This window comes from Ctenopharyngodon idella, chromosome 21 (genome assembly GCF_019924925.1).
Source record: "Ctenopharyngodon idella isolate HZGC_01 chromosome 21, HZGC01, whole genome shotgun sequence".
Taxonomy (NCBI): domain Eukaryota; kingdom Metazoa; phylum Chordata; class Actinopteri; order Cypriniformes; family Xenocyprididae; genus Ctenopharyngodon; species Ctenopharyngodon idella.
In genome coordinates, this window is record NC_067240.1 from 7725826 (window position 1) to 7749474 (window position 23649).

The 23649-nt window shown below is 37.1% G+C and overlaps 2 protein-coding genes and 2 non-coding genes across 4 annotated transcripts; all 4 read right to left on the reverse strand.

Moving 5' to 3' along the window:
• Positions 1 to 1705: 1705 nt before the first annotated feature.
• On the reverse strand, positions 1706 to 9917 carry LOC127503571 (nucleolar protein 56-like). The gene is made up of 12 exons (XM_051877547.1): positions 9781 to 9917; positions 8847 to 8936; positions 7420 to 7534; positions 7075 to 7239; positions 6290 to 6488; positions 5567 to 5754; positions 5215 to 5366; positions 4952 to 5052; positions 4177 to 4325; positions 3865 to 3986; positions 2805 to 2939; positions 1706 to 2449 (listed from the first exon to the last, which is right to left on the reverse strand). The coding sequence occupies exons 1-12, from the start codon at positions 9781 to 9783 to the stop codon at positions 2240 to 2242; spliced, it is 1629 nt and encodes a 542-aa protein (XP_051733507.1). The 5' UTR covers positions 9784 to 9917; the 3' UTR covers positions 1706 to 2239.
• Positions 3012 to 3078, reverse strand: LOC127504394 (small nucleolar RNA SNORD57). Its single transcript, XR_007927363.1, has one exon. It is a non-coding gene; the product is annotated as a small nucleolar RNA SNORD57 (small nucleolar RNA).
• Positions 4057 to 4128, reverse strand: LOC127504395 (small nucleolar RNA SNORD56). The gene has a single exon (XR_007927364.1). It is a non-coding gene; the product is annotated as a small nucleolar RNA SNORD56 (small nucleolar RNA).
• Positions 9918 to 15710: 5793 nt separating the features above from the next.
• Positions 15711 to 20938, reverse strand: LOC127503574 (retinol dehydrogenase 12-like). Its single transcript, XM_051877550.1, has 6 exons — positions 20644 to 20938; positions 19367 to 19606; positions 19185 to 19274; positions 18895 to 19083; positions 17743 to 17852; positions 15711 to 16336 (listed from the first exon to the last, which is right to left on the reverse strand). The coding sequence occupies exons 1-6, from the start codon at positions 20804 to 20806 to the stop codon at positions 16157 to 16159; spliced, it is 972 nt and encodes a 323-aa protein (XP_051733510.1). The 5' UTR covers positions 20807 to 20938; the 3' UTR covers positions 15711 to 16156.
• Positions 20939 to 23649: the final 2711 nt, after the last annotated feature.

Genomic DNA, 23649 nt, shown 5'->3' on the forward strand with positions numbered 1-23649 from the left:
ACAGTGTAGGAGAATGACTGGAAAGAGAAGAAATTGTTGAATGAAGTCGTTATTTTTGTTTTGTTTTTGCACACAAAAAGTATTTTCATCTTCATAAGGTTAAAGGGTTATTTCATCTAAAAATGAAAATTCTGTAATTAATTACTCACCTTCATGTCGTTCCACACCCGTAAGACCTTCGTTCATCTTTGGAACACAAATTAAGATATTTTTCATTAAATCCGATGGCTCAGTGAGGCCTGCATCGTCAGCAAGACAATTAACACTTGCATTGCCCAGAAAACTACTAAAGACGTATTTAAAACAGTTCATGTGACTACAGTGGTTCAACCTTAATATTATGAAGCAGCGAGAATACTTTTTGTGCACCAAAAAAACAAAATAACGACTTTGTTCAACAATATCTAGTGATGGGCAATTTCAAAATACTGCTTCATGAAGCTTCGAAGCTTTACGAATCTTTTGTTTCGAATCAGTGGTTCGGAGCGTGAATCAAACTGCCAAAGTCACGCCCCCCAGTGGTGAACCAATGAAATTTCGAAACACTTTACTGAAATCACTTGACTTTCACGCTCCGAACCACTGATTCGAAACAAAAGATGAATAAAGCTTCATGAAGCAGTGTTTTGAAATCACCCATCACTAGATATTGTGGAATAAAGTCGTTGTTTTGTTTTTTTGACACACAAAAAGTATTCTCGTCGCTTCATAACATTAAGGTTGAACCACTGTAGTCACATGAATATGTCTTTAGTAGCTTTCTGAGCAATGTAAGTGTTAATTATCTTGCTGGCAATGCAGGCCTCACTGAGCCATCGGATTTCATCAAAAATATCTTAATTTGGTCTTATGGGTCTTATGGGTTTGGAACTACATGAGGGTGAGTAATGACAGAATTTCAATTTTTGGGTGAACTAACCCTTTAAAACCACTGTAGTCACGTTGACTATTTTAATGTCTTTACTACCTTCCTGGGCCTTGAAAGTGGTTGTAACGTTGCAGTCTATAGGGGAGTCTGAAAGCTCTCAGATTTCATTAAAATATATTAATTTGTGTTCCGAAGTTGAAGTTCTTAAGAGTTTGGAACTACATGAGGGTGAGTAATGACAAATCTTTGGGTGAACTAACCCTTTAAATGACTACAATGGCACATCACTATGCTTAATGACACATCCAGTGGCATGTCACTTAATGTTAAAACTCCCTCTCGATTTCACTTTACAGTGTCCGTTATACGTTACACGTACTTTACAGTGTCCGTTATACGTTACACGTACTTAATATAGTTTTAACAGTAAATTATGCATAATTACAAGCAACTAACCCTAAATTATATAGTAAGTAATCTACGTTAATATTGCTCTTATTTGTATAATTACACTGCATAACAAGGGCACCTTAAAGTGTAACCCAAATCTCATTTATAACAATCTCATAATACACAATTGTAACTATTCATGCCACCTCTAAGCTGCATTAAATAGTGTAAATACTATCTAAATGCCTTTGTCTTTTCTAAATTAATTTGATTTAAAAAAAAAAAAAAATTTTTTTTGCTGTTGCCTGTAGTCGTGATAGCTAGAGAAACAAATGTCTCTTTGCGAGTTATCCAAGTATCAAAACTTGTAGACTTATTGTAGCATTACTAAAAAACATTTACAAAGGAGTTCTCTTCTAATAGTAATTAACATGACAGGAACACAGCTTAAGTTACAGAATCTAATCAATTTATTAAATGCCAATCATTTATGCATTGCATAATGAATCAATAGATGGAGTACTTGGAAAAACAGCTAAGTAGACCCCACATGCATGATATCAGTTCACATTTACAGTCTCTGCAAATTTTAATTTCAGTATGTGTAACTACAAAAATATGCTTAATTACAAACAGCTCCAAATCAGAGATTACCTTGAATAATTAAACTAGCACACTTCAAGTGAAGCCTTTATCAATTAGAAGCATGTGACATTTAAAGTGAAATTCGGGTGACAAACAAATGTTTTCATAGATGCCAAAGGGCCGCCATTTATTAGAGCAAGGCACGTAAAAGAACTGTTTCAGAAAGGTGCTTTGAGAGTGACAGGAAATAAAGCAGTTTGTATAAAAGAAACATGACGGATCATTTTCCTTGCGCATAGCTCACAGACATCTTAAACGCTTGACCATGAGTCCAACTCATAAATGAAACTAAAAATAAAGCTGTACAATACTGAAGTCCAGTCAGAAGGAACATGTTTATTCATCCTCCTCTGCCGGCTTTTTCTTTTTCTTCTTTTTCTTCTCCACCTGTGTCACATCAGCCTCCTCCGTCACCTCAGGCTCCGCCTCCACAGCATTGATCTTCCTCTTTTTCTTGCCAGGCGTGGCCTCAACAACACCGTTTGACGTGATCTCTTCCTCAGCTGCCTGCTTTTTCTTTTTCTTCTTTATTGTATCCGTGTTCTCCTGAAGAACAAAAGGAAACCATTAACACCATGTATGAAACATCAAACAAGATTATCATACTCAGATGATCATGTCCTGCTCACTTCAGTGATCAAACCCACTGAGTCGGGCCTGTCAATGGTTCGGAGGAGATTTGCTCTAGCATGACAGATATGAGACGGGTCCATGAGAAGGTCCAGCCTCCAGTATAGGCATGCTACATGTGCTAGACCAGGGGTTTTCAATCTTTTTAAGATGCCAAGGACCCCCAAATACAACAATCATTTATGTAATTTATATTATATAATGTTGCCCTGAAGCCCAGTCTGAAAACCCCTGCGCTAAAAAACACAGATGAAGAGTTATTCACAAGTACCTCAGCATCACCATTGGCTTTCTCAACTTCATCTTCTGCTGTGGAAAGCGCTTGTAGTTTCCTTTTTTCACGCTTCTTTTTCTTCTTTTCCTTCTTCTCGAGCTTGCGCTTGATTTCAGCAGCCGCCTCACTAGCCTGCGAGTGAGAAAAACCATCAATGTACTTGCATTTGTACAAGCCTAGTAAAAATAAGAACTTCACAGTGCTGTGTCAGGCTCATTAAATCAGTTTTTGCCTCCATGTAGGAGTCAGGAGATAAGTATCATCACTCACAGCACTTCCTGAAACTATAGTAACAATGATTCCTAGTAAGAAACCTTCACAATCAGCACTTTAAAAGGCATTATTAGCAATGGAAAAAGCAGTTACAAACAGCTAACTAGCCTTAAGCAGCACAAGTCAATACCAGAATGCAATGCGCCAAGCTTAGAATTATACATGTAAAAATACCCAAGGCTGCATCCGAATATGCATACTTCCAAAAAGCAGTATTTGAAAATAATAAGTCCGAATTAGTATGAATAAAGTTCTCCAATGACCTATAAGATGCTGAAGTGCGCAACCAATCCGCACTTTACTATCCCATGAGGCCATGGGAGAGGATTTGTGAATAGCAGAAGCAACACAACCAACACTGTAGGTCACGATAATGACAACATGCATATAGTCCAAATTTCATTCAAAACACATTCATACTACACAGAACATCCTTTAACGTCGTGAAGTAGCTACTTGTAGTACGCAATTTCAGACATAGGTCTGAGGTTTGATTTAACAATATTGTCAGATATACTCTATTTTTGTGCCACGAGTATTTTGCTGTTAGCTTATTCAGGTTAACTTAGTTCAACATTAGTGCTAAGAGTTAACTTACCCATTTAAAAGATGAAATTATCAAACTTATGTGTGCTTGGAATATTATGCCATTAACTGCCCAACATTAAATAATTAGTTGTTGGCCATGAATAACATTTCATAGCCAGCATGCTAGCTAAAATGAAACCCTTTAAGTGACTGATAATTAGCTGCCCATATTGTCCTGGTTTGGTTTAGCTCTCACCTCTGCAACAGCTTCTTTCATGACGTCCAGATTCTTTCGTGGGGCCTCACCGGTCTCATAGAAGGTCAGACGTTCTTCTACTTGGTCACGTAGCTTGTCTCCAAACACGCATGTGGGAACCTCTGTGTGAAAAGAATGAAGACAAAGATGAGGACAAACAAGTACTGCTGAAAATGTGTTTGGTCCAAAGTTCTGCTCAGGATTACAATCTCAACATCCACTGAGGTGGGTTACTGTTGACGAAAAATATAAACATCACAGCAAGAACCAAGTAGTGGCAACTCAAGAAATGAGAGAAGATGGGATGCTCACCAGAAAAGCAGTCAATGCGCGATGCAATGGTACACTTGTTGGCCAGGTAACGCGAGATGCGACCCTTGTTCTTGGCAGCAGCACGTCCAATGAACGTTGAATGGAAAATGAGACCGTACTTTGGGGTGTTTCCTCTGGTCTTCAGCGCCCTGATTCATGGGACAGAACAAAATCCATCTAATACAGCTTTGAGGGTGTCTCAGTCACATTAAAATCAGTGATGCACCAATTTTTTTTTTTTTTTTTTTTAAAAATGGAAACCAAAATTAAAGACCTTATTTAGCCAAAAACAAAAGTTGATAATTAAATTTGGACAATACTGTGGAATACTGGGTTTTCGGGTGCTAAATTAAACCAGCCATAGTAAAGTTCAAGAAGTGGCTCACTGCCCAACTAATTCCACATATTGCTACTTTGGATCATAAAACTACTTTACCTGAAATGGCAATTTTTTTTAATTTGAGTTAAATATTTTCAGGTGCGAAATTACGGCGCATCACTATCAAAATTTTACTCAGAGTGTACTGCTAGAAACTCAAGGACTAACTCAAGATGAAAAATTATTAGGATTCAGAGTCGTGCGGACTCAACATTTCCAAATGTATCTACCTCTCAAAACCCTCAGCAGCTGCTCAGACTGGGGGGTACGTGAGATCGAGCAGGATCACTTTACGGTGTGTTCAATGACACGCCAAATCACCCGCTCCTGCTACGCCCCGGCCCTGCCATCACTGCAGCTGTGTGAAACCCCAGCAGGGAAGGGGAGCCCCAGTACCTGAACAGGGCCTTCTCTGCCCCCAGGATCTGCACAGTGGAGGCTGGATATTTGGCCAGGTTTGTCAGACTGCCAGCGTGAGAGATGAGACGGGCACCGACCTATAAAAAGAAAATAAAGGTCAGAGAACGTCTCGTTCATCTCCCGAAAGAAACAAAACAAGCTTTGTTTTGGCCTGATTTTTGAAATGACGTTACACTAGTTCGTTCTTAAACTTTGCTTTAAGTATATCAGAGCCTTTTAGTTTGCTGACAAACACATACCACATCACCAATGAGAGCCGCGAGATTTGGCGCCACCTGGCCCATTTTAGATCGCAGGTATTCTTGCAGTTCCTGTCTGTACTTTGTGAGGGAAACCACACGACTGGAGAAGCTCTCAATGTTGATCAGATCAATAGGTGAGATATCCATACCTTTAGAAAAAACAATTTGATACACAAACTTAGTACAAAATCAATGGAGCACTTAAACTGGTTGAGCCAAAGCGACTCAAAGGTTCAGTTAGTGAGTGTCATCACATGGTTTCAGTGGATTGACAGATTATAATAACATCATAACACCTGAGAAAATCCCCCACGGAGCTATATTCATGACATCAGTGAGCTCGTCTTACCCATAGAGCTGCGGGACGCGTCGAGGATGGCCTGAGCTTTGCCACTGTCCATTGTGATCTCCTCTAAAGCTTCCAGAGTCTCCTCACTCAGTTCCTTTCGGTTCCCTATCAGCTTGGCCAGCTTACAGTATGTACTGTTATCACTCACTATCTTTATCAGCTCTGGGAAGTGGTAACCGTACCATTCACTGCACAGATAAAAAGAGAGAATTATAAACAGCTCTGATAAGGTTGCACAATTTGGGAAAATTGTAATCTCTAATTATTATGACTTAAAATTATTGTTAAAAACTTACTACTCAAATATAAACAAAAGCTTCTACATTTTACTGTACAAAAAAAAAAAATTTACAGTACAATTTAGAAGAGTATTGAAAAGTATGGCTGTTCATTTCTTAAATTTTCAAGGGTTAAACTGAGCTTTTTTCAATTGGATGGTCAAACAAAATCAAAATACCACAGTCGCGATTATGGCTAATCGTGTAGCCATAAATTACGATTACTAAACTCAAAATAACTTGTGTAGGAAGCCACTCAAAGGTTTGTCTCCCCCCTCAGGTTGTATTCGCTCCAGTTTGAGGGACCAAACACCCCAGAGGAAGGAGTTTACTGTCCCTCCACTTCCTGTACAGCCAGTGCACTAGAGGGCGCTGTCTGTGGTAAGCATTAGGAGGCTGTCGGATTAGATCCAACTACAAGAAAGTCCAGTGAAAATCATCTTACCGCACACGCATGGAGAAAGTGTTGATATCCTTATCCAGCTGGTCGAGGAGGGCGATTGACTGGATGATCATGTTGTCTGCCCTATTGACATTGAACTTGACTTTGGCTCTGGAGTAACTGTGACCCAAACCCAATTGAGCTTTGGACGCGGCCTGAGCGGTGAGTCCCTTAACCAGGGAATGGAAGTGCAGACGCACACCTGTTGATCACAAGCAGATGCATTAACAACAAATCACTGTTGGACTCGTAAATTTTTTTTTTTTTTTTGCCTGTCTGTTCAGCTTTTCAGTAGAAAACATCAGAAATCAGGTGATCAAGGTACATCATTACAGCAGGCTGTTAAAAACTGTTTGAAAATGTGATTTGCATTATAATGAATTAAACCAGGGGTTCTCAAACTTGGGTCCAAGGACCCCCAAGGGTTGTTTTTTTTCCTTCAAGTTAATGAATCAGTAAACAAACAAAAAAAAAAAAAAGTAATCAGTGAATAAATAAAAAGGATTAATCCAACTAAAATAATTTGAAAAAAATAAATAAATCTAATACATCCAACAATAAACTACTACTACAGTGACTAGGGGTGGAAAATAAATAATTTCCTAAATAATTCCACACATTTGTAACACTTATTTACTGCAGTATAAATTCAGTCTTTATATATGAAAATGTATAGCTGCCTTTTAAATTTTAAGATTGGGGGGTGGGAGGTCAACGAGGACGATCATATTTGGGGGTCCGTGGCACCTTAAAGATTGAAAACCACTGATTTAAATAATCATGCTCACCCCTTATGATTTCAGCTACAACACCTCCAGTCTGAATGGACAGATTAAGCTCTTCCTGAAGTGCTGCACCAATCTTAGCGTCAGACACCCCCAACGTGGGCTTCTTTTTAATCCCGGACGAAAGGTTGGTCTCCAAGAACAACTTGAGATCTGCATGGACAACTCCTGCCAGGATCAGATGAGGAATGAAGCATCAGTAATTGGAGGTCACAATTTGCAAGTCAACAAATCAACCTCAGATGATCAGTTTATAGGAATGCTGTCATCACAGTAATTCAGTGGATTGACAGATTATAGGTACATCATTTCAGTGAAGCAATTTGAAATAACCTTCCTTTCTCTTACCTTCTGAAACGGCATTGATATTTTCCAGAGCAGCCTGGGCGGATTTAAAGGGGAAGAACGCACTCAGTCGGATTACGCTACTGAATTTGCCAATATTTAGGACACTTTCCTCCACCTATGGAAAACCAAGGAATCATTATATATTAGTCATTTAAAAGTAGTGGTTGTTTTTTGATGGCCAATATCTTAGAGAGAAGGATGGCCAATATATACACACTTTGAGTTAATAATAAATTAGTAAATAATTTGAAAAATAACTAATAAATCTCTAAATTAAACACTTTAGATGGCAAATTCTAGATTCTGTAATCGCATTAAAGTATTTCACACAAATAAAGAAACAGTTTGAAAAACAATATGAATAAAAGGAAGTAAACACTAACCAATAGGGCACTCGTAATCTGGTAAATTTATGCGCACTAGGAATAATTCTCAAATAAATAACTAATGAAGGCGAAGAATGGGAGGGCTGTGTGCTCAGGCGCTGGCATTCTCGGCACCGTCAAAATAAATGTCCTGCTTCCAACACATCAGCCAAACAGAAAACCTTATCGGACGATGCTGATATTTAAAAGAAGCTAAATATCGGCAGATTTATCAACACTTAGCCTATTTAAACTTAAATTGATTTCTCATTTCATTTTAGAAAATACATTTTACAAATCCATTTGGTCTATTTTTTAAATGGTAGTTTTATGGCTAGGATTTGAACCAACAACCTTACGATTACATGTCCAGATCTTTAAAGGATTAGTTCACTTTCAAATGAAAATTAGCCCAAGCTTTACTCACCCTCAAGCTATCCTAGGTGTATATGACTTTCTTCTTTCTGATGAACACAATCAGAGTTACATTAATAAATATCCTGACGCATCTAAGCTTTATAATAGCAGTGAGCGGAATCAAGGCGTATGAGCTGAAGGAAATGCCTCCATCCATCATAAACGTATTCCACACGGCTCCGGGGGGTTAATAAAGGCCTTCTGAAGCGAAGCATTTATTTAATTTATAAAAAAAAAAAAAAAAAAAAAATCCATATTTAATGAGTTATGAAGTAAAATATCTAGCTTCCGCCAGACCGCCTTCTGTATTTAACTTACAAAGAAAGTGTAAACCCCCCACAAACGCATCACTTCAGAAGGCTTTCATTAACCCCCGGAGCCGTGTGGAATGCGTTTATGATAGATGGAGGCACTTCCTTCAGCTCATACTTATTGATCCCACTCACTGCCATTATAAAGCTCAGATGCGTCAGAATATTAATATAACTCAGATTGTGTTCATCAGAAAGAAGAAAGTCATAGGGGGCAAGTAAAGCTTGGGCTAATTTTCATTTGAAAGTGAACTAATCCTTTAAACACTTCTCCACATTATTGGGAAGGACAAAAATATTTGTACTTCCTTTTGCATTTCCTTAATACACATACCTGAGGTAGAAGCATTCCAATCTCTTCCACTTCTTTGACAGCGAATAATGCATATCCAGCTGCATGCTCGAACAGCACGTGTAAAAGCACCTGAGAGAGAGAGGGTAAGATTATAACTCAGCACTAATACCATAAATATAACTAGTTACAACAAAAAGGACAAAGTCCCAAACGCTTAATTCGCATATTAATAACTAGCAAATAGAAATAAATGTTATGAATTTGATCTGTTCAAGTTGCAGGTCAACACCAGCACGTGCATAAAGCCCACATGGTGGTGGCACCTCCAGGGACAAAGAAGCCTCGCTTTTGAAGCAGCCTCATTTTTAAGTATTTAATATGATAATACAGCATTGCGTAAGTAGAAGATAACAAGTCGTTAATAAACTACCCATGTTTAGATTTTATTGCATTAGAGCTTGAAGCTGGGGAGAAACACATTAGCATGGGTTAGCACAGACACAACACGTGGTACTCCAGTGGATCAAATACTCAGCGCGTGCCTTATAAAACTGAACAACATCTCATAGCACTGCAATCAGAACCAGAACATCGGTCCAAATCACTAACAGGAGGTGAGTGAAACATGACGAAACCGTTAGATTAAATTTAATGGCTGCCGTGGGCTTTAATATCACACTGAGGCCCTGTGTTACCGGATTCGCCTGTTTATCCTCTCAAATAGGCTACAGTAATTGCATATATGCGGTTTGTATCTTGCGAGAGCATAATCGCTGTTCAATGAACTAATAAAAATGATTATAATAACTCTGTAATAGCAAGAAAGCGCAAATCTACACATCTCTACAAACATGCACGTCGGCCATCATAAAAGCCCGATTTATAATACAAAACGGTTGTCACGTTTAAAACGTTGCAAAATACCAATCTGCTAATTTCTATAGATTGCATAAAGAAATATTGCATGTTTTACCATGTTTAATGATCTCGTGCGCCACGCACGAGGGAGCGTTCCGTTCCTTCGGATCACTTGAACAGGAAAGAAATTCACATGCGCTCAAGTACGAAAACCCACATGATTCAGTCACGCAGCCTATCGCGAGATTTCAAAAGGGCGGGATTTTGCGGGAATGTGTGCTGCGTCACCTGTTGGAAATGCTTAGAAATGCAAGATGTGTGGCACAACATCCCGTTTGCTGGAGAAAAAAAACATTATAGGGTAGAATTGATGCCCATGAGAGAAATAAAATAAAACATTACAAAAAGTAAAAAAAAAAAAAGTCATTCTGATTCAAATAATCATATCAATTCAATAAACTAGATTATGTCAAAAAATGATGACATTCTATAATTTTAATTAAGTTAGGCCTGTATACAGTTGAGAAGGTCAAGGCCTGTATCGTGTTTTCATGCTACGCTAATTTAATGTTTAGTGTTTATTATTAGTGTTTCATTAATAGTATTTCAAACACATCCAATACATCTCAAAAACCTAAATATGCGCTTCCTTTTAATCTGAATAAGCCATAAAATACATGCTGCAAGCATTTGCCCAATAAAACTTTATTAATGCGCCTGAGAGTGTTTAGGAGGGACAAATTGCCAAAATATATTTAATGCAGGAAACATTTCAAGAGTTATGACAGGAGTCAGTGTTGGTTGCACAATCATCCATCCACTTATTATCAGACAAATGTGCCATAATGTATGACTCACAGTAATAAATACCAGTGTTGACTTCATATTTTAAGAGATAATTGAATTTATGACTTTATATCCACATCAGATGGGAATGCAGAGTCTTTAGAAACAACAAAATGCACACACTTGGAAATTAATGTTGTATCTAATGTTGATGTTTTAATATGTTGTATTCGGGAATACTCAAAATTCTTAACCCAGCCGAGTTTACAACAGGGAACATTCTCAGAACTTTGGCTAAAGTTCTGGCTAGGCTCTATCTCAAAGTTATAAACAAATGTTCTTCCAGTTACTTTAATTGATCGTTTGTTTGAAGTTATCTGGTCTTTCTTAATGTTCTCAGAATGTTAGCACAAAAATGTTATTTATATGCTGTTCACTGAGCGTATTTTTAAACGTTTAAAGGGTTAGTTCACCCAAAAATGAAATTTACGTCTTTAAGTACTAGTACTCACCCTCATGTCGTCCCAAACCTGTAAAACCTTCGTTCATCTTCGGAACACAATTTAAGATATTTTTGATGAAATCCGAGGGTTTCTGAACCACACATAGGCAGCGACGTCATTGCACCTTTTGAGGTCCAGAAAGGTATTAAAGACATCGTTAAAATAGTCAACGTGACTACAGTGGTTCAACCTTGTTATGAAGCGACGAGAATACTATGTGTGCGCAAAAACAAAACACAAAAATAGCGACTTTATTTAACAATTTGAACTGTTGTCATACGCAGTTGACGTAATGAACACAGAGCAGCGCTTCCGTGTTCTATGTCAGAATGCTGACTCATTATTGGCCGGCTTCTGCGTCAGCATCACACGCATGCGACATACTGCTCATGTGTACAGCATCGGCCAATACTGAGCCGGCATTCGGACGTAAACACGGAAGCGCTGCACTGCGTTCACTACGTCAATAGCGTACGACAACAGTTCAAATTGTTAAATAAAGTTATTTTTGTTTTGTTTTTGCGCACAAAAAGTATTGTCGTCGCTTCATAACATTAAGGTTGAACCACTGTAGTCACGTGGACTATTTTAACGATGTCATTAATACCTTTCTGGACCTCAAAAGGTGCAATGACGTTGTGTGGTTCAGAAACCCTCGGATTTCATCAAAAATATCTTAATTTATGTTCCGAAGATGAACGAAGGTCTTATGGGTTTGGGACGACATGAGGGTGAGTAATTAATGACAGAAATTTTATTTTTGGGTGAACTAACCCTTTAAGTTGGACATTCATCAAACTACTACTTGTTTTCCAGAATAATAAAATTGAATGTTCCCTAAAGGCCCGTTCACACCAAGAACGATAACTATAAAGATAATTATAACGATAGCTAGCTATATTAGCGTCAACACCAGCGGACAGTAACGTTATGCTTATTCCAAGCGTACGCTGCAGTTTTGTCGTATGCCGCTTTAAATGCTCGAGCTCGTTAAAGCAGAATGGATTCTGATTGGCTGTCAATATTTTATCGTTCATCAGCCCCCCCCCCCACCCCCCCACCCCCAAAAATCGTTCTGAAAGTGATTTCAACGATATTGTTTCTCTGCGCCGTTATCATTATATTTGTGGTGTGGACTTTGCTATTCTTTTACATTTAGAAAGTTTTTTAGAACTATATTTTTATCGTTATCATTATCATCCTTGATGTGAACGAGCCTTTAACTTTTGGTATAAAAAAGCATTTAAAAAAACTGGAGCAGAACGTTTTAGAACATATTTTTGTTAGCTGGGTAATTACATTTACTAAGCTCTAATATACAAAAACGTAACATACACCAAGTCTAGAGTGACTACAACCAAGTTATGCCAAGTCCTCTCTTGTCTCCATGGTCAAGGTGGAGGAGTTTATGGAAACATACGTCAGAGATAGTAAATAAGAGCTTAGTGTGATCCGAGGGTTCCTATAAAGCTGACTGCTCTCTGACCACTGACACAAACATAAACCCTGCCACGAAGGCCACCTGCATGCTGTACAAAGGTACAACTCTCAGCCTCTCTGTCTCTCTCACTCTTCCTGATTTTATCATGAAAATAGATCCTATCTCTAATTCTCACTGCTTTGCGTCACAACTGGACCTAACTTATCAACAAAAGCATGAGCAGTACACTATGTTATCTCCCATGATGTGTTTAACACTTGCTGATTTATGTTTTTATGCCACCCAAAGATGCGTGGAGCAGTTACAGGATGTCTGGTGCTGGTGTATGTTATTGCTCTTCAGGCTGACCAGGCAGAGGGACACATCGCATTCTTCAGCCCCAAAGAGATGAGAGAGCTCAGGGTTAGTATTTATTTCAATTCAACCTCCAGTTAAGCCTGAGTTTAAAAAAAAAAAAAAAAAAAGTTATTAAATGAGAAAAAAGTTATTAAATTTCTCCCTTCATCTTCAACAGGAAAAGGAGGGAAGGAAAGATGCCGATATGCGGGCAGAGGAGGTTTTGATTGATGAGATGTCTCCAGAAGAGAACAGAGGAGAGTCAGCGGTGAGGAATCTCAGGATGTGTTTTTTCTTTTTCTTTTATGTATTTCATAATGTATTTGTTTCTGACTGGCTGTGTTACTGTCTGAAGGGCCAGCTTGTAGAAATAGGGCTGAAGCTCACTGCTAAAAAGGGCCACATTGGATCTGCTTTTGGTAAGATGCTGCAGAACATCGTAGAAGAGCCAGAGACCGGTAAGGAGCATTTAAATCCATACAGTAAAATGTCTTTCTATATTTCATATGCAGAGATGGGCACAAATACATCAAAAAGTATTAAGTTACAAATTACAAATACTTACTCATCAAATGTATTTAAATAAAATACAAAACACTGCTGTAAAAAAATGTATTTAATTAAAATACAAGTAATTTGAAGATACAAAAATACAAACAAAATTTACATGCAATCATTTGAAGTGTGAGAGTAACAGTGGAGTTAGAGACATGTAAGAGAGTTGCTCTCAGTTGCCATGTATAGCCAAAGCATTCAAAAAGCACTAACAACTATTTAACAGTAGCATTAAAGTATACAGAAATTGAATAATCATGTAAAAATAATACACAGTCCTCATTGTAACAATTAAATATAGATTGATGATCCTTATAAAAATACTAAAGTTATTCAGTCAGGAGCAGTAAATAATTTTGTCTTTTTCTTTTGTTGCTTGATTAACATTAATGACAGACAGCAGCAGGTTTATTATGCTGTTGTTACTTTAAGAACGAACGCACAGACCGAATATACTTACGGTTACATTAATTTAAGACACGACCGACTGTGTTTTCCCCTGCAATTAATCAGAATGTTATTTTTTATAACTTGACCTGCCCATCCGTGGATTATCTGCAACGCCTGTGGATATAACTGCGATCTGCGCAACACTAGACAGCGCACGTCATGCTTTAGTTAGCAAGTCAGTTCACAAGTTCCAGCCATTTCCGTTAATCTTCTGTCCTAATGACATTCAGTGAATAATATCTGATATTATATTTTACTAGGACCTTTAAGCAGTTTGACTGAGCACAAAAGCAGCTTCTTTACCTGCTTCTGACCTTGCTATGCAAAGTAAGATAGACGTTGGTCCACTACCGAAACACCAGCTGCCTTTTACGGTGCATTCACACAGGACGTCGGCGTTAACGCTTTTCATTTACTTTGAATGGGTGATGTCATGCGTTGCCGAACTGAATTGTGGGTCACTTTACTCGCTATGCTTGCGGCATAAGTTGAAAATTTCTCTTTCAAGTGCCAACAGAAGCGTCAGCCAATCAGATCGCCTTATGCAAATACCCTAGCGCAGACGCTAGCCAAATGCATTCATGCAACACCGGAAAGTAATGCGATTGGCTGTTGTCACTATGACAGTCACTTCAGCACCAAGCTTCAGACACGTCCTCCATCAAGCATTGATGCCGATGCCCTGTGTGAATGCACCGTTACAGTTCCTCCTGAACCAAAACAACAAGCTTATGCTGAGTTCACGCCATAACTACCATAATTAAGAGATGGCAACCCGTGACGGTGGTTCGTGACTCGAATTTATGCGTTTCAATGGCAACACTATCAACGCCGAAATAAATCTGCAGCAGTCAGATGCTAACGTTACAGGTCAGTGCTCTTTAAGTTGTTTATGTTTATTATTATTGTAATGTTATGTGCTTTGAGCCAATGAGGTAGTTTAACGCAGTCTCTCGTGATGCTTTTTCTCCGTTGTGTACTTTCATGTGTTTTGAAGGAGGCGTGGCTTTGGAGACGCTCTGAAGGGATCTTATGCTTTCAAAGCTAGTTCACTATTGTTAGCCCCTCCGAAAATGACCTAATCACCTTTAAGCCTGGTGATGAAAGTTACTGTATGCGAAAATAAAATAATATATTTGAATGCATTTTAAGTATTTTAAATACAAACTACTTTCTCTCAAAGTATTTAATTACAAATTACATTTGATTTTTTCTTTGTGAAGGAAAATACAAATTACAAAATACTCAAAAGTAATTAAATACGTATTTTAAATACATTTAATTAAAATACTGCCCATCTCTGTTCATATGTACACACAGACCATTCTGATGTTTGTGCTCTATTTTGACAGTGAAATAAGGCCGGCATTTTTATCTGCATTCAACGACAATTGCAGTCTGATGATTCGCCACAATTGCAAGCACAAATATTTTGTCTATGAATGTAAATGAATCACAATAAAATGAAATTGCATGCAAATTCAGTTTCTTGTCATATATAGGTGAATTTTTAAACTGTTAAACAATATGTTGAATTGCTGTTTGCATCTGTTTTAATTTGACTCTAAACTTAAATGCCTTGTTTCCTGTAATTTTGTTAATTTTTACTATTACTATATTAATAAATATTGTCATTTAATATGCCAAATGGTTATGGTAAAATCATCTCAGCTTCACATTTTATTGCACAAATGCCTTTGCTATTTACACTACTGTTCAAAAGTTGTAATGTTTTTGAAAGTCTCTAATGCTCACAAGGCTGAATTTATTTGAATACAGCAAGATTGTGAATTATTATTATAATTAAAAATATTTGTTTTCTATTTGAATATATTTTAAAAAGTCATTTATTCCTGTGAGATCAAAGCTGAATTGTCAGCATCATTACTCCAGTCTTCAGTGTCACATGATATTTTAGAAATCATTCTAATATGCTGATTTGCTACTCAAGAAATATTTCTTATAAATATGCTGTTTAATATTTTTAAAGAACAGCATTTATTTGAAATAGACATTTTTTGTAACAATGTAAAAGCCTTGACTGTCACTTTCGATCAGTTGAATGCATCCTTGCTTAATAAAATGATTCATTTCTTACAAAATCTTACCAACCACAAACTTTTGAAGGGATGACATGTTTTAGTCATTTAGCGCATATATGTGTTTGTGTGAGTTGAATGTTCACACTGGTTTCAGTGTCAGTTTGAGTAGAGGTCAGCATGTTGGTTGGAAATTATAGGATACAGATTTGAGCATTTTTTTAAAAGAGGCTTTAGGCTTTTATTGCAAAACTCAGAGGAAATAGAGAACATATGTTGAAACATTTAGATGTGTCATTTAGATGTGAAAAGTGACAATTCACATTGCATATGCATATGAATTAATGATGACGGAGTTTTCTTCTTAGGTGGATTATCTCTTTATGGTTTAGCAGTCAGTCTCTCACAGAACTCATATTCCTTCACTCCAAGAGCAGGATCTCTGGCAGGAGGTGCTGCAAGGACCAGGGAACAGTCACTGTCGAAGTATTTTCCAGTGATTCCCTCTGTTTCCTCTGAAATGGCACAGTAAATTGGGCTGAAAGCCCCCTCTTCAGGAGTCTGTGATTAAAAACACACAAAGTCAATGGATATTAAACAATTTTTTGTTAAATATTCAATGCATGTTGTATAAAACAAGTGTCACTTGACAAATCTCATTTGCTGTTGTTAAATTGTAGTGCAGCTGTGGGGTTTGTTTGTGTCCTCCCCAGTAAGAATTGCACACACACAAAAAAATTCCAGTTACCATGTACAGCTTTTTATTTCACTCCTTCCAGGAAACTAGGCAATTTCTGTCTTCTAGCAATTTCTAGTAAGTCCCTGACTGCTGAAGCATCACTATAGTAACTCTCTTCTCAGTCCCTTACTGTTGAAACATCACTATAGTAACTATTGTTCTCTCTTTCCCTTTCTTTTGTAACAATCAATGTTAAAGTGCACTAGTTGCTTTTCAGATTTTACCTTTCATGCAGCATGTAATATACAGTAGCTGTTTGTGAATGTAAAAGGTCTGCATAGTTTCAAAGATCATAGTGCTCGATAAATAAAAGTTATTGTCTGCCAAAAGAAAGAACCGATTCTGAATTGCCTGAGTAATCAGTAATTCCAGTCTTACTTTTTTATGACAAATTTACATAATGCCAGCATATGGTCTTCATTGACTGCCCACGAACAGCTTCTACTGTGAGCCGCCCTTAAACACTGTAGTTGTAGCTGAGACTTGAAGAGTTTGATTTGTGTTGTCGACATGTCGAGAAGACACTGTTTTCTGGGCTGTGAAAGCAAATCCACTTTGCATGAGCTTCCAGAGTATGAGAACTCGGGCTCGAATTGATATGGTAAAATCGACTTACTGTTCATATCACTGCGAATCAAGTGCTGAGAGAGCTGAAATTCAAATATGGTAATGAACGTTTTGTTTCAGACACACTCTGTAAGTGATAGACCAATCACAACAGACTGGGCTGTCTGACCAATCAGAGCAGAGTAGGCTCTCGGAAAGGAGGGGTTTAGAGAGAATGAATCTTCCAACGAACCATTTTCAGGCTCTTTGATAAGTGAGGTGATGTGCACTGTATATTATGAGAATTTTTTTTTTTTTTGACCTTTGATGCATTTGAAAACCTGTTGTAAGAGACCTTCAAAACTAAATTAGGAACATTTAGCACAGCATAATAGGGACACTTTAAACTAACCAAATTGCTATATATGTACTGTATGCTATAAATGCTATGCTATGTACTGTATGCATAAAGATGTAGAGTAGCTCCCACACACAGCTGAAGTTTAGAGGTTATTAAATAGAATGTTTAGGACTGTGGCAGAACTGCAGTAAGAACAAAAAGCCCTAACACATGTCATCCATCTGTTTTGGAAACTAGTGCACTAGTGGTTCTAGAGAAATTGGCAGGAAGCAGCCAGGAGATGTGTGTTGTTAAGAGTCAATGGATTGATACATAACTCACTTTGAAGAAGAAAAAGCCGACCAAGTTGAAGAGGAATCGGATAATGAAGTTATAGTTTCTCATTACATCTGTCATAACTACACCTGGATGCAGAGAGTTTGCTGTTACTCCTGAAACATACACAAAACAATACAAGATCCTTTTGTTTGTGAAGAAAGTGAAAACATGTGAGATGGCCAGCTGTTGCATCATTTTGAATCAGGAAGACTTTTTGAGGAAAATTAATGCTTTTTTTTTTAAGCTAGGACACATTAAATTGATCATAAGTGTTACAGTAAAGACTTTTAAATTTTGACAAAAATAATTAATACATTTATTATATTGCATTATGCACATTATAGAGTACTGAATCATCAAGCAATGCCAAATCCAAATATAGCTGTGAGCAGCAATTATCTGGGTTCAAGCGCTTTAAGGTCTTTAAGCATATGCATAAAAAGCTATTTTGTTTTTTTTAGCAAGCATGTTACCGCTTAGATCATAGATGGAATTTACAGCCAATACAGGTAACTTAATAAGGAAATACATGGTTTTTAAAGCTTTTTAACATAAAAGTTTGCATTCATGTTTAGAATATTGTGTCACATGTGCACAACTATTTGAAGTTCTGAGTTTTTGTTTATGATTTATAGGCTTTTGAGTGTGTTTTGCCACTCCCATTTTCTAAATGACCTTGGTATAGCTATCCAAAGGGTAAAGTTCGACTTTTTTGATAATTATTGATCTAGAAAGTCCAGAGAATTGTATTGCACTGGTTTGGCTCCAATCAAGCCTAAAACCTAGGACTAGTTCACAAAAGTAGGTTTTTCAAAAAAATCAAAATATCCGAAATTTTGCCAGAGCGACAATCAAATTTGTTTTGTCCGTCTTGAGCCAAGGTTCCAACGATATAAGTTTGTTCATTCCATCAGGCCAATCAGGGTGAGCTTTGGTGACATTGTAGATGGTGTGAGTACTACCAGCCCTTAAAGTTTCAAGGCTCTCGACTTACGGTTTGGTCTGCCCGATCAGTTTTAGGGGAGAATGCTGATTCTTGGGATTCAAGCTACACACCTGAACCCCAATAGTCAAAATCTAATTACGACTCTCTGCTCATTTTCTAATGCCACACAGCAGACAGTCAGTGTAGTGAGATGCGTTTTGGACATGTACCTGTGCCCTGAAGTCTGCGTGCCAACTCATTGGTCCAGATGACATTGTGCAGCTTGGTGTGGTTATATGCAGCATCCATCACATTGCTAAGATTGTCCCCACGGAAATGGGAGAAGTCCACTTTGCCTTTCCAGTGATTCATAGAAGAAACATTTACAATGCGAGCTGGGGCTGATTTCTTCAAAAGGTCTGTGTGACAATAAAAAGAAAAAAGGCATTATTTATGAGTGTTACTTGCAGATTGTCTTTCTGAGATTGGAATAAAAGCATAAGCAATGGGAATGTTTGACCTAAAAGCAAACTGGTGAGCAGGAACGGCCCAATGTGGTTGGTTGCAAATGTGATTTCCAACCCATCAGCGGTGATCTTACTGGGTAGGCCTGTAGGAATGAACAGACTACTGTTTGCATGGACATATACAATATGGACATACAGTATATGAGAGAAAGAGAGAGAGAGACGGCCGTTCCACCTGAGGCCCCAGCATTATTGACCAGGATGTGTAATTCCTTCTCTTCCTCCAAGATCCGTGCCGCAAACTTCCGGACAGACTCGAGCGACGAGGTGTCAAGCAGACGCAGATGCACGTTCTGGTTCCCACTGCTGTCTCTGATTTCTTGCAGCGCTGCAGTCCCACGAGCCTCGCTCCGGCAAGCCAGGATCACCCGCGCCCCACGACGAGCAAAGTCCAGGGCAATGAACTTCCCAATCCCTGAAAAGTATAAACAAGAGATGAATGACCTAGCAGTACACTCAAGAGATGAATGACCCAGCAGTACACTCAAGAGATGAATGACCCAGGAATGCACTCCTAAAAATAAAGGTTCCAAAAGGGAGTTTTGTAGTGATGCCATATAAGGCCAATTCACACTGCACAAACGACAACAAACAAGTTGGCCGTTGGATTTAGAATTTTATGAAAAATAACTATCATGTTCAAAGCTGACTGAACATGTTCACTCAGGTGAAAAGAAACCCTGACCAACGCCAACAGATGCAGACAGGGATAACACACTGGTCCAACAAAACCCAACAAACGTGTTTGTTCGCATTTGTCTGTGCAGTATGAATTGGCCAATAGAAGAACCATTTTTGGTTCCCCAAAGAACCTTTTAGTGAAACATTCTTAAAAGTAAGTTTTTCTTATTGCGAAGAACATTTTAATAATCTAACAAACCGTTTTCCACTATAAAGAGCCTTTTGTGGAATGGGAAGGTTCCATGGATGTGGTGAAGGTTCTTCATGAAACCATCATTGCCAATAAAGAACCATTATTTGCAGTGGATAATAATAGCATTATTTAAGACTTTATGCAAGAGAACAGCACGTTCCAGCAGTGTTTTGGTTATAAAAATACATATCTTTACTTTTATCATCATCATATCAAACTTCAGTTAAGCTCCACCATGAACTAAACCAGCCACTACAGACACATACCACACACATGCGAAACATCTGATAACACATACACGAGCCTGTCTGCTAGTGTAGCCACGACTCTGCGAAAAAATGAAAACTATTTTAGACTTTCTAATGATAAAACATGTCTTAAACTTCCTTGTATTTTTTTCTCTGACATTATTTATTGCTTCATCGTCGATACGATGTGTAATTTGTCTTCTGCGTAAAGTTATTTCCCGCAATTCTTCCCTTTCCGCAATTCTTCCCGTTTAAGCATTTGTATGTTCACCACCATTCATTAAAAACATAATTTATTAATATTTTAAATAGTAAAATTGAGATTCTCACCGGTGTTGGCGCCAGTAATAATCGCAGTTTTTCCTTTTAACTCCACAGGACAAGCGCGTGGGTTCCAGGGCACTCTCCGCTGCGCGCGCACAATTATAGCCAAGATCGCCGTTGAAACCATCCATAACGGATGGGAATGTATGTCACTCCACTCCCAGGTCATTTAATAAGTCCGTGTGCCTCCGTTGAAATCCTCGGTTTACTTAAAAGAGACCAAATGTCTAGCTTAGTCCGAGTGACCCTGGCACGACTGCGCACTGTGCGCGTGCACAGGGCAAAGACTATAAATGCATTAAAGGAATTCGACTCTCGGTCTTAACTTCGGAACTCATTTGATCATAAACCTGCAGATATAAGCCTACAGTTATGAGTTGAAGCAGCTCCAATTACAGTAAAAGACAGACAGACAAACAGATAAATTTCGCTTTGGAACATGAGACAAATATATTCACACCTGAGAAGCAAATCCATACGGACTATTCAATAAGTGTTGCAAACACGTCAGAGTAAATACACATTTCATAAATAAAATATATTGATTTATGTATCGGATTTTTTTTTTTTTTTAATTTTAACAATTTTATCAAATTTTAATATATTTTATTATTATGAATGAAATATTTATTATATATTAATATATATTATATTATATTATATTATATATATTAATTATTGTGTACTTATGTAAACATATCGGTGATTAAAATAGCATGAACTAAAATAGTAGCCTATTTTTTGGAATTCATAAATCCTTTGTAATTAATTATATACTAAATCAATAACACAAGCAAGAAATTGATTTTTGTTTTTTTTTTAAACAATAATTCACGTCAAGTATAGGCTATGGGAAAATGCCCTTTTGTGTGTGGAACTACTTTCTTGCATCAAAAACCAGGATCTGCCTTTGCTAGTTAAATTTTACTATGATTAGGCTACTAAGTCGAAAACGTCATGTTAGAATATAGAAATGAAAGTTCTAGCCATTTTTATAATAATTATTTGAGTAACAAAAAGGCAGCACGATTTGGTAATATGATTTTTATACAACAGTATAAAGTCAAGAAGTTAAAATTGAATGACTTTCAATGTTGCCAGTTACTTTGTGTTTTGTTTTGTTCCTGAATGATTCACTGTTTTGAACAAATCGGTTGAATGGATGGCGCAATAATTCATTCACAACTTGTTTGGTTCCTAAATGAATCAGCATTTGGAATGAATTAACGATTCAGTGACTCAATTATAAAGACAAACACTTGTACTGGCGTAAGGATGTAACGTGAAGAAACAATCTGAGCTGCCTGCATGCAGTTGAAAGGTCAAGTTGGCTGAGGAGATTTGTTGTACTCCAGATTTCCTTTTATCCTGTCTTCAGCATTCCTTTGACAAACAGAAACATCAGATAAAACTTGCTCATACAGGACAACCCTTGGAATATTGTATGTGTGCAGGTTTTACTTCATGAACACTTCATGAATAATATACAGGTCAAGGCCGACCAAAACTCAGTACTGATGAACAGGAAGCTGAGGAAACATTTTCTCCCTTCGCACAATGTAAACCCTTTCAGTTTCCTTTCAGAGTTCCTTCCGATCTATCCATCCACACCCACAGACCCTGTGCGCATGATCTCACTGATACATAAAAATAAAATAAATACCTCTATAAATACAGTCCTTTGCATTCCAATGGCTCTCTTACACTTTCATTCAGCTTTTTAAAAAACGTTACAGCAGCTTTTCATCTACCCCACATATGCAAAGGTCAGTAGCCTGTTATCAACTTATCAGCCCTTATCTTTGCTGAGGAAATTACTTGTAGGTCCCTTTCACTGTTTGTAGTTCTTAAGTCATATTACTCAGCAAATCATGTATCATTATTATCATGTATCATTATTTTCCAATGTATAACTGTAAGTATGGTGCACAAAACAATTATATATACAGTATTTGGTTACATTTCGCAAGTCTGTGATTGGCCAAAAAACGTATAATTACTATAATGAACCATATGGGCGGTGTTAGATCAAACTGGTTACTTTGTAGTGTCTGTGTGAGTGTGTATAGTTAGGGCCCGAGCACCAATGGTGTATTACAATGATTTCTGAAGGATCATGTGACACTGAAGACTGGAGTAATGATGCTGACAATTCAGCTTTGCATCACAAAAATAAATTTTTCTAAAGCATATTAAAATAGAAAACCATAATTTTAAATTGTAATAATATTTCACAATATTATTGTTTTTTTCTGTATTTATTATGAAATAAATGCAGCCTTAATGAGCATAAGAGACTTCGTTCAAAAACAAAAAAAATAGTAATGTTTCCAAACTTTTGACTGGTAGTGTACCTAAAATAAGTTAAAGTTGAAGTATAATTGAAATAAAACTAAAACTGAAATTAAATTTTTAAAAATATTTAGAAATTGTTGGAAAAACAAAGATGAATAAAAATGACAAGATGAAAATATGAAAAAAAAAAATGAAAATATAACAATAAAAGCTAATTCAAATATAAATAAAAACTATTATATAACTACTGTATATATATATATATATATATATACATATATATATATATATACAGGTGCTGGTCATATAATTAGAATATCATCAAAAAGTTCATTTTTTTATTATAAATTATTTTTAAAAATGAAACTTTCATATATTCTAGATTCCCTACATGTAAAGTAAAACATTTCAAAAGTTTTTTTTTTTAAATTTTGATGATTAGAGCGTACAGCTCATGAAAGTCCAAAATCCAGTATTTCAAAATATTAGAATATTTCCTAAGATCAATCAAAAAATGGATTTGCAAAACAGAAAAGTTCAAGTTCTTTAAAGTATGTTCTTTTGTGCACTCAATACTTGATCGGCAGGACATATTACAGCAAATGACTTGCTCCTAGCACAAATTACTGCATCAGTGAAGTGTGGCATGGAAGTGATCAGCCTGTGGCACTGCTGAGGCACTATTGAGCCTTCAGATCATCTGTATATTGTTGGATC